This window comes from Pygoscelis adeliae, unplaced genomic scaffold (genome assembly GCF_000699105.1).
Source record: "Pygoscelis adeliae isolate BGI_AS28 unplaced genomic scaffold, ASM69910v1 Scaffold286, whole genome shotgun sequence".
Taxonomy (NCBI): Eukaryota; Metazoa; Chordata; class Aves; order Sphenisciformes; family Spheniscidae; genus Pygoscelis; species Pygoscelis adeliae.
The window spans coordinates 7,757,034-7,767,115 of record NW_008825076.1 but is presented as its reverse complement, the minus strand read 5'-3'; the positions used below and the strand labels follow the sequence as shown (position 1 = coordinate 7,767,115).

The window sequence follows — 10,082 nt, the reverse complement described above, 5'->3', positions numbered from 1 at the left end:
CCCACCCCTGCTGCCCTGATGTAGCACGGAGCCAGCACGACGATACCTGCCGTAATGCTGCATGACAAGAGGCATCGCAGAGGCAGCTGGGGCTTGGACACACTGTCCCTTCGTGTCATGGGTGCCAGCTGTCAGAAACGTATCATTCCTTCAGAAATCTGTGCAACCCGTCTCAGTAGGAGGTGCGGTGTGTCCCCCTGCACATACCCTGCCTCTTCAGATGCTGATGTGTGACAGCAACAGGGCAAGGAAATGCAAATAGAGAGAGACAAAGAATGTGAATTGGCCCAGCCCTATTAAAAATCCCAGTTATGTCTCAGCCTGTCTGGGAGGTCTCTGCTTCTCATTTTAACTTTTCTCTTCTGCACATGCCTGTATTTCTTGTGCCTGTTGCCCAGAAAGACAGGATGAGCACTTTGATAGAGGTGAGGTGAGCTAGAAATCTTGGCAAAGACTTTAGGACGTGATGGAGCATGTTCGTGAGCTGACTTCCTGGCCATAAATGATAATGTTTATCCAGCTTTGGAAAGTTTCTCTGAAGTGCCAAGTTACAGAGGCTGCACATCCAGCTGTGTTAAGTTGGCAGCACGTCTGGTCCCTGTGTGAGTGTGTACGTGCAAGGGCCTACAGTGTGTGGGCAGACACAGCCTCCTCGAGGGTCCTTTGCACTTTTCACAGCTGTCTCTCTTTGCCCCAAGATCGAATGGGCTGAATTAAGCAGAGGGACGGAAAGTTCTCCTGGTTAAAGGTGAACACCAGCAAGATCAGGCACAAACCTTTCTCCTGGCAAACCCTGTGAGCAGTGAGATAAGCATCCGTGTGGACCTGGCACATTGCAGACAGAGAGCCCAGACAGGAATCGTGTGTTAACATACGGCTGCTGTTGACGTGAGCTCAGGAGAACCCTGCAAGTGCTCTGCATGTGTCTGATAAGAGCAACTGTTTCTGTGGGTTCACTGCCCCATCACGGATGCCACAAGCAAGACAGGAGACAACCAGAGAGTCCAGCTGCTGCTTCTGTGCCTGATGCTGAAGATAACCAGCAAGACAACAGCAGCCTGGCTGGTCAGAAGCAGATCTGCAGGAGGAGATCAAGGATGCTTTCCCACTGCTGGATCCTGAATGCTAGCTTGCTCTTTCCCATTTTGGAAAGGGAAGCACCATGTGTGCTGGTAGATTTGTGCCGTCTGTGAGTCCCTTTTGCAGGTGGTTTTCCCTTAGTACAGTCAGAAGCAGTTAGAGGAAAGGGCTTTTTTTTCTTGATTGTGCTACTCAGATGTCCCGGCCAAATCCAGATGCTGTAGCACTTGTGTGCTGTTGTCAGCTCTGACACAGCTGCTCACTGGGAACTGTTTATAGTCTTTGTTATTGATCATCAATTCCAGTGGGAAGATGGTGGTTTTATTTTTTATGGCAGGACAACCAGGAAATATGTGCTATGTGAACACAGCCTCTCCCTCTTCTTCCTTGTATATATTCAATCAATGAAACGTGTAAATATTGTAGCTTATGCACATTTGTCCATAATTCATTAGTAGCACAGACTCGGCATGAGGTGTGGTAAAGCTGCTATGATAGTTGAGCCCTCTGAGAGGTCGTTGCTAACACTAGACAGCAGAGACTAAATAAATAGCTCCTTCTCCGTCTGAAATGTGCATCTTTACTCATTGAGAGCCATCATTTTGCATTCTGGGAACGGAACCAGTGCTTTTCAAACATCTTGAACATTAAAGAGCTGGGGTGTATGGCTGGAGCCACGTCCTCCAGCTAGGGAGCTTAACAATGCTCAGCAGGTTTATAAGTTCCCCGACTCAGTGACCGTCTTTCTCCACACGTATGTATATGGATGTTAATCTTGATCTCCAGCTGCTGCCATGGAAAAAAAACGTAAAATTTTGTTTCCTTGGAAGTGCTGAGTGGTAGTCAGCCACATGAGAGGTCTGCGGGTGGTTTCATTACAGAGGCATGGCCAAGGTTTGCCTTTCATTGAGTCTCCGCCTTGGGTCTGCAAAACACGGGGAGAACAAAGTTCCTGGTGAATGTTTCAGGGCTCATTTCTGCCACTTAGGCTTAAGCCAACCTCTCAGGGGCTTGGTTTTGTGCCTGGACTCTGCCGGCCACAGCCCAGCCTGTGGATGTGGGTAGGGACAGGGCATCACGAGTGCTCAGAGAGCTGACTGGCCAAGCATTTCATGGCATCTGCAAGGGGAGGACTGCCAGCAGGGCTGGGAGCAGGGCCGGGACCTCCTGCCTCTCAACCCCTCTGGCTGAAGCAAACATGCTGAGTGTGGATCCTGCCCACATTCCCCTGAACTTTCAGATCATCCCATATTTCATTAAAATGAGTTCACTTGTCCCATGCTCCTGCCTCTGTCTGGCTATTCACTATACATACACTTGCAGGTCCCACATCTTAAAAATACATGTAGGTGGAAACCATAACACTCGCTTCACTGCAGCCATGGAAGAGTCTGTCTGCACCCCTGCATTTCACCCAGAATGACTGCTCCATTTGTTTCTAATGTTTTAAAAAATTACATTTATTTTTAAACACTGCTTTTGAATGGAAAAGCATTGGAGGAGGGAGAGATGGGAGTGGCAGACCAGCCCTGAGGGGAAATGAGTAATTGCACAGATAAAAGCTGGAACATGCTGTATTATCCATAAGTCTAATACAACAGAAAGCGTTTGTGTTGGATGGGAATTGCCTTCTGCTAAGTGGAAGTTTTGGAGATGATGTCACTGATGTTAATGAATCACCGTTGCGGTCGAGCAGGGACGAGATCCGTCGGTTGACCGTCGAGATTTCTTGCCTGGCGCCTCTGGAGCCGCCTGTTTACCCAGCACAGCCCTGCCTGTGCCGGCTGAGAAAAGCAGGAGGTGCATTTCACAGGGAGCATGGGGCCAGCATCTGCTAAAAGACTTAATTCAAATTTCATGGCTGCAAGCACAGGTATACCTGGAGGAGCAGATGGGACCCGTGTGGCCCCATCCCTCTCTGGCTCTGGGCTATCGTTTATTCCTTTCACGCTGCCCCTGCACAGTGGTGCGGACATCTTTATGTCCCTGCACCACGCAGCTCCCTCTCAATTAATTTACTTCAGCTCAGGTTTCTACCACTGCCACCTCCAACCATTTCACATTTTATTGTCTGTAGAGCTGGAAGAGTGCTGGCACTGGAAGAGCAAAGTTTGGTGTTTGGCTCAGAAAAAAAATAACAGCAATTCAAAAATTAAAAAAAAAGCCTTAGAAGCCTCTTTTTCTGAATATTTGGATTAACAAATATCACTCATTTGTGTATCTGACTAGTGATAGTTATGCACAGCAGGGTTATGTGGCGGCTCCCCATCCCACACATTACCGTCATCACCACAGGCTTGGCTGTACCTCGTTCCTCTCCCTTGCAGGCTGCAGTGTGACTGCCAGCACAACACCTGCGGTGGGTCCTGCGATCGCTGCTGCCCTGGCTTCAACCAGTTCCCATGGAAGCCCGCCACTGCTGATAGCGCAAATGAATGCCAGCGTAAGTTGGAGTTGGGTTTTTCCTTCCTGTTCCAGCTGTTTTGCAAAGCACAGATTGACTACGTTTCACCAGCCCCTTGATGTTGCAGTGTAGAGGAACCATGCACCAAAATGGTTGGTTTTATGGTGCGTGGCACTGGGTGAAGTGGAGATCGCTGGCACTGCAGAGAGGACAGTTTGCACAGTGGTTAATTGTGCTCAGTCAAGGCTCGCACAGGGAGGCCCACTAGGTCTGTATGGGGACTTTGATTCTGCTTATGTTCCAGTTCCTCCTCCGTGTCCAAGGGTTCATGCAGGCAAGTCTCATTGCTCAATTCTGTCTCCAAGATGACTTACATTTGGATGTGTTTACATACAGGACATCTTTATTTGTCTAGAGAAACCTTTGGTAAATGCCGACAGTGGAATTTATGCTGCACTGGGAATGCAGAGCTTGGAGCACAGCTATATCACACAATCTCTTATGAACACAGGGCAGCAAAGGACAGTTGGATCTTAATCCTGTGGGTTTATAAAGAGCACCCTCACCATGTGCTGAACTTCACAGCTCACCTCCATCCCGGATGGGATAAAAGAGGCGAGAACATTGCCCTCTAAACCAGACTACTTGAGGCCCCAAAGTTGGGTAATTTCTCTTTCTCGTCTCTACACGCTTGCACATATTTTACTTCTGATTTTGTGCCTGCTGTGTTTTTTTGGTTGCAGACTAGACTGTGAGAGAGTTGCTGCTTCTGTGCTTTTGCACTGGCAGACTTCTGGGAGCTTGGGTGATCGTGTAATCCCCCAGATGCATTTGAGCATCTTTCCTCATTGAAATGTAGCCCATCCAATGTCAAACCCACGAGGAAGAGTTCATATCTTGAGAACCAGCTGGTGACTGAAGGACCTCTGTGGACTTGCGGCTTAGCTAACATCTCTTTGTATTTTCAGCTTGCAATTGCAACGGCCATGCCTACGACTGCTACTATGACCCAGAGGTGGATTACCACAAAGCCAGCAAAAGTCACGAAGACAAGTTTGAAGGGGGAGGTGTTTGCATTGACTGTCAGGTAGGCCTGAAGGGCTCCTGCGGAAAAGGCTGTTGCAGATTCTTGTGTTTGTTTCTGCTGTCACCCTAGAGTTCAGCCTTGCTGGCAGCTCCACCAACCCCATCACACACCCTCTGTTATCTTAATTAGGTCTCTCCCTGGAAATATAGTCTCTTTGCCATAGATTAAAGGAGTGTGTGCCAGTAATGAAAACAGCACTTGGGTTCCTAGCTGTCCCCTGGGTAGTACCATTACCTTTCTGATGCTTTAGGGTTAGGTCTGCTGAGGCACTTGTGCATTGGGAGTGACAGGTTGGTGCTGAGCACATTGGGAAGTCCCTACCCAGTTTGCAGTGTTCAGGTGCTGCCATCTCTCTGGATCTCTCTCTGACCACCAAAATGCCAATCTCCTTAGCCTCTAAACTTCCCAATGAAAGTGGGAAAGTAGATCTTCCACTCCCAAGGTGACTGTGAGCTGGTTAATTCATGCAGTGACATGAAACTGGAGTGACTTCTAGCTGTGCTTTTTTGCTGGGAGGAAACGGATTGCTCCCGTCCTCCTAGCACAAAGTGGTCAGGACATTTTGCTGTCTGAAGCAAGTGAAATGGGCTTGAGGTCAGATGTGAACCTGAAACTCAGACTGGGCTTATGGGAGGATACACAGTTTGAAGGAAATGCTTTGTTTTCAAATCAGTGTATGTGGAATTTTGAGCAGATTTAGGTCTTCTGTGTGCTGACACTTCTGAGTTGCTCCCTCTGGACCCTGAAGCTGTTAGTAAATCTGGCAGATGAACAGGAATCCTGCAGGCGGAGGAACTGATGCCCTTCTAACCCACTGTCTTTCAGCATCACACCACTGGCATTAACTGTGAGAGGTGCATCCCAGGATACTACCGGTCCCCCGACCACCCGATCGACTCTCCATACATTTGCTATCGTGAGTGTGATTTCCTCTGCAGGCTGTAGATGCCTGCTTGGACTCAATGACGCTGGGGAAGGTGGTCTGAAAGATTGGGCTGAGAGATTTTTCTGGTGTAGGGAGTCCAGCACCGTAAGACATGTGGCTATGTGGGCGGTTCCTGCTGCAGTTGGCATTGCCCATAGAAATGTATGTGTGCATGCAGCCATCTGTACATGCAGATAGTATGTGTGTCTGCAGCATCTGTGAAATCAGAAGTGGTGGCATGTTCTAAGGCTGGAATGAGCTAAAAATGTGTTGTTACCTCTGCTGTTGCCTGTAGGGCAATCCAGCCTTAGCTGCCATCTCTGTGCCCTTTCAGCTAGCACATGCAGACCATTGCTCCCCTTGCCCTAAGACAGGGATTTCTAGGCAGCAGTGGGTTATATCCATCTTGCTGGGGAGCCCAGCTCATTCTGGTAGCTGTGACACATCAGCTGTTCTGTATTGCGTCCTCGCGGCAGTGTGCCACCGCCATGTCTCCGGGGAAACTGGGGTCTCCTGGAGAAGCAAGTTGGGGCTGTGCTGCTTTACTTGGGACCCTGCAGTGGGACAAGCACAGTGGAAGCAGTTCCTCTAAGCCAGACGTCTTTTGAAGAGGCAAAATTGCACTTTTTATGTTTGCAGAGAATTTACAGCAGATGGTGGGGTCTCTTATAGAGGCTCTGTGTCGTAGTGATGCTTCCGTGGTGCTCATGCCTGGCCAAGGGTCTCAGTTAGTGACAACCACTGCTGGCTTGTCCCTTTCTGCAGGCTGTAACTGTGAGTCTGACTTCACCGATGGCACCTGCGAGGACCTCACTGGCCGCTGTTACTGCAAGCCCAATTATACTGGGGAGCACTGTGATGCCTGTGCTGAGGGATACCTCAACTTCCCCCACTGCTACCGTAAGTGGGGGTTGCAGGGCTGTGGGGTGGCCAGGTCTGGGACTCCACAGACCCAGCAGTGCAGGAAGGGCCAACAGCTCCAGCTGGGGCTGTTCTCCAGGTGCCTTTTCCCCATGCCACATGGCAATCCTGTCCCAGGAAGAGTTCCTGCAGGTGGGAACAAGCCTGTGTTTGGCTTCGGTGGAAGCTGGACCAGAGCTGAGCTGGGCTGAACCTGGGTCTCTGGAGTCAATGGGAGCTTCCCATTTGGCTGGAGTCTCATCTCTCATTTTCTGTGAAAGACATCTTTCCAGAGCCCGGGTTAAAAATGGTTGTAATGGATCTTTGTTTAGTGGGATGTCTGCACTTTGTTCCATGTTCCATGTTTTCATTCAGCCTGTTCAGCTTTGGGACTGTCAACCCATTGGTATCCCAACAGAATTTCTTTGAGCGTGTGTGATGACCTGTGCAATGTCTCTTTCTCTGCGTAGCCGTTCCAGCTTTCGCTCACAACGATACTGGAGAACAAGTGCTCCCTGCGGGACAGATAATAAGTAAGCAGTGCAATTTTCCTTGCTCTGGCAATCACCATGCTATTATTGCTGTTATATCTCACCACCCAATGCAAGATCAAGTCTTCAGCTTACTGGGCACATATGTTGTAAGAGACAGCCCTGACACAGAGTGGTTCTGAGGGAGGAGGCAGCTGAGGGGTGGGGGAAAGGAAGTTTTAATGATTTCCTTTTTATAGACAGGGAAACTCTAGCCCAGAGTGACCGTGTGATTGTGTGCTTTTTTCTGGGGTCCAGGCCATGTGGGTACGTCCCTACTGGCCTCCCTTTAAGGAACCCCCCAAGACCACAGAGGGGCTGTGGCTGAGCTGGAACCCAAGCTGGGTTCTCCCAAATCTCAGCTTCTGGGTTTAGATACAAACCTGTCCTTCAGCCACACCTGCATGCCCTGCGTTTTCTGTGTGGTGGACAGCACAGCGGGTCCGTGCCAATGTCCCCCTCTGCATAAAGCCGCGGGTAGCACGGCTGCAGGCCCCTGGGAAGCATGCACAGACAGCCGCTCGCTCTGTGTCGCTTTCTCTGTTGTTTTGAAAGCTCTCCTGTGCCGTCATCCCTGCTCCCCTCCGCCTCCCTCTTCTCTGATGCTCTCTCTTCTCGGTTCATTTCCTCCCTTGTGCTTTTTTTTCATCTCTTTTCCCACCGAGTCCTCCCCTGTCTCATGCTCTCCAGTGCGCTCCAGATAACCTTTTCCTTCCTTCTGATATTTTAAACTCTGTATCTTACAAATAGGTTTTTCTTTCCTGAGATGGAATTTCTCACTTCCCTTCTCATTTCCCCGCCTCCGCTACCCTCTGGTTCTTGGGTGATTTTTCGCCTTTCCTCTCCCAGTCCAGCACCCCACACTGCTGCTGTCGGTGAAGGCAGGGCTGGCTGAGGGCCTCAGCACTGCTGGTCTGGAGCACCCGCCTGCCCTGGCAGCAGGAAGGTCTCGGATGCAGCTGAGCATGGAGTGACCAGAGAGAAACCCCAAACCCCACCCTGGTTAGCTGAAAGCTTTGGTTATTCCTGCACAACTCCTGGGCAGTGCTGCACAAAATCAGCCCTGTCTGGGCTTGTGCAAGCAGCCTTTGTGTGCCCTGTGCATTGTCCTGCTGCCTGTCCAGCACCTTGCACATCTGTGTGATGCTGAGGTCTCCCAGCCACCCTGCAACCCCAAGAGCCAGGCGTGCTGGTTGCCTGAGCAGGGTTTGGTTAAAACATTTGCATCTGGTAGGAAGGCTATTAGGAGGCAAATGCTTGAGCTGTTGCCTCTCATGGCAACTCCTTCCCTGTCCTTATGGGACCTTTGCCCAGTGGCAGAGATCAGCTGACAGCCGTGTGTGGTGTTGCTTGTTGTGTGTCCCCGCTCCAGACTGCGATTGCTACGCTGGTGGAACGGAAGGCAATGCCTGTCGCAAAGACCCTCGGGTGGGGATGTGCGTGTGCAAACCCAACTTCCAGGGAACACACTGTGACCAGTGCGCTCCAGGCCACTACGGACCCAGCTGCCAGCGTGAGTGACTCGGGGTTAGCGGCCCAAGCTTGCCCTGCTCACCTCCCTGCTGGGGAGGAGCGTGCCTCTCCCTGTCCTCCGCTTGCACTGGGGAGGAAGAATTCTCCCGCCCCACTTCCAAGTGACAAATTCCCATGACTTTTGCTGGTATTTTCCACCCAGCCCTGACCCTCCAGCATCCTCCCGGCCTGGGGGAACTCTTGAGAAATTCCCTATAGATGTGAGCTGCGGGCTAGGCATGCTTGCTGTCAGCTGCGTCCTCCATAGTTTCTCCAGAGACTGCATTTCTACCCCAGAGGAACAGGCGCTCTGGTTCCTTCCCTAGGAAGGGGAAAGACTAAGAAGCTGTTTATTTACTAGTGCCCTTGTTGTTTTCCAGCCTGCCAGTGCTCCGGCCCCGGTCAGTACGATGGCACCTGTGACAGCGAGACAGGGCAGTGTCTGTGTCGAACAGGATTTGAAGGGCACTTGTGTAACCAGTGCGCTCCTGGCTACTTCAACTACCCTCTGTGCCAGCGTGCGTATCAGTCCTCCCATGGGCCTGGGTGGGCACGTGCAAAGCCAGAGTCTTCTGGCAGGGTTTTGAAGGAGGACTGGGAAGTGGTTTTGTGGGCGTTTTGGAGGATATATGCAAGGGGCAGAGATCAACAGTTTGAACACTTAGAGCAGCACCTAAATGCCCATCTGAGAACCTCAGAAAAAAACCCATATGGCCATGAGCTTTGCCCCGTGCTCCCAGCACAGGGCAAATGTTTTCTCTCTGTTGCAGTATGCGGCTGCAGCGCAGTCGGGACGCTGCCAGGAGGCTGTGACTCCGTCGGGAGGTGTTTCTGCAGACCTGAATTTGCTGGGCCGCGGTGCGAGCAGTGCAGCCCTGGGCACCACTCCTACCCGCACTGCTACGGTAAGGACGTTAATGTTCAGTTCCTGCTGGTCTGTCACCTTCTGAAAAACATGCCTATTTTTGCAAGACTGATGTTTCTCAAAGTCAAAACCCATGTGGTTTGCACTGTGAATTTGGCAGGCTTGTTCTGGAGTTCATGGATCATGCCAAAACCTGGAAGACAAAGCAGTTTCTATCGGTCACACTTCCTCATCACAACCCTGCTGTGACGTGGTGTCTCAGCTTATGCCTTTTTTTGTCTTTTTAGTTCATTAACTTACTAAACTGCTGAGGAACATTGAATGGGCTGTAAAAAACCCTCAGTGGCATTTTCCTGATAAGGCCATGACTCTAGCTGAAAATATTCCCTGTCTCTCCATGGGATTAAGAAATTAATTTAGTTCTGATGGAAATGGCTAATTTCTGTGGGGCTGAATGACAATTCAGACCAGCAGTGGTTGGCCATGGATCACATGTTTCATCAGACTATTGACAGTCCTGCTCTTACAGCTTGTTCCTGCGATTCCCGGGGTGCGGTGGACAACAACTGCAGCCCAGCTGGCCAGTGCCGATGCCATGCGAATTTTGCGGGCCACACCTGCAATCAGTGTGCCCTGGGCTTCTACGGGTACCCCAGCTGCACACGTGAGTAACCACCGTTGAATCTCAGGGGAGGGAAGGGAATAGCTGCTGCTACTGACTTTGTAATGGTTTTCCTTTCCATAATCTGTCTCCAAGGGCTGTATATGAATATAGTTGG

The 10,082-nt window shown here is 50.5% G+C and overlaps 1 protein-coding gene across 1 annotated transcript in view; it reads left to right on the top strand.

Annotated features, from left to right (window-relative positions):
* The window catches only part of LAMA5 (laminin, alpha 5), a 53,184-nt gene that overhangs the window by 6,678 nt on the left and 36,424 nt on the right, over window positions 1-10,082 (top strand). Inside the window, 9 exon segments of the mRNA XM_009326801.1 lie at window positions 3,408-3,523; window positions 4,453-4,571; window positions 5,397-5,487; window positions 6,262-6,396; window positions 6,867-6,929; window positions 8,299-8,439; window positions 8,819-8,956; window positions 9,209-9,343; window positions 9,833-9,967. Coding sequence (XP_009325076.1) covers window positions 3,408-3,523; window positions 4,453-4,571; window positions 5,397-5,487; window positions 6,262-6,396; window positions 6,867-6,929; window positions 8,299-8,439; window positions 8,819-8,956; window positions 9,209-9,343; window positions 9,833-9,967 — 1,073 coding nt within the window.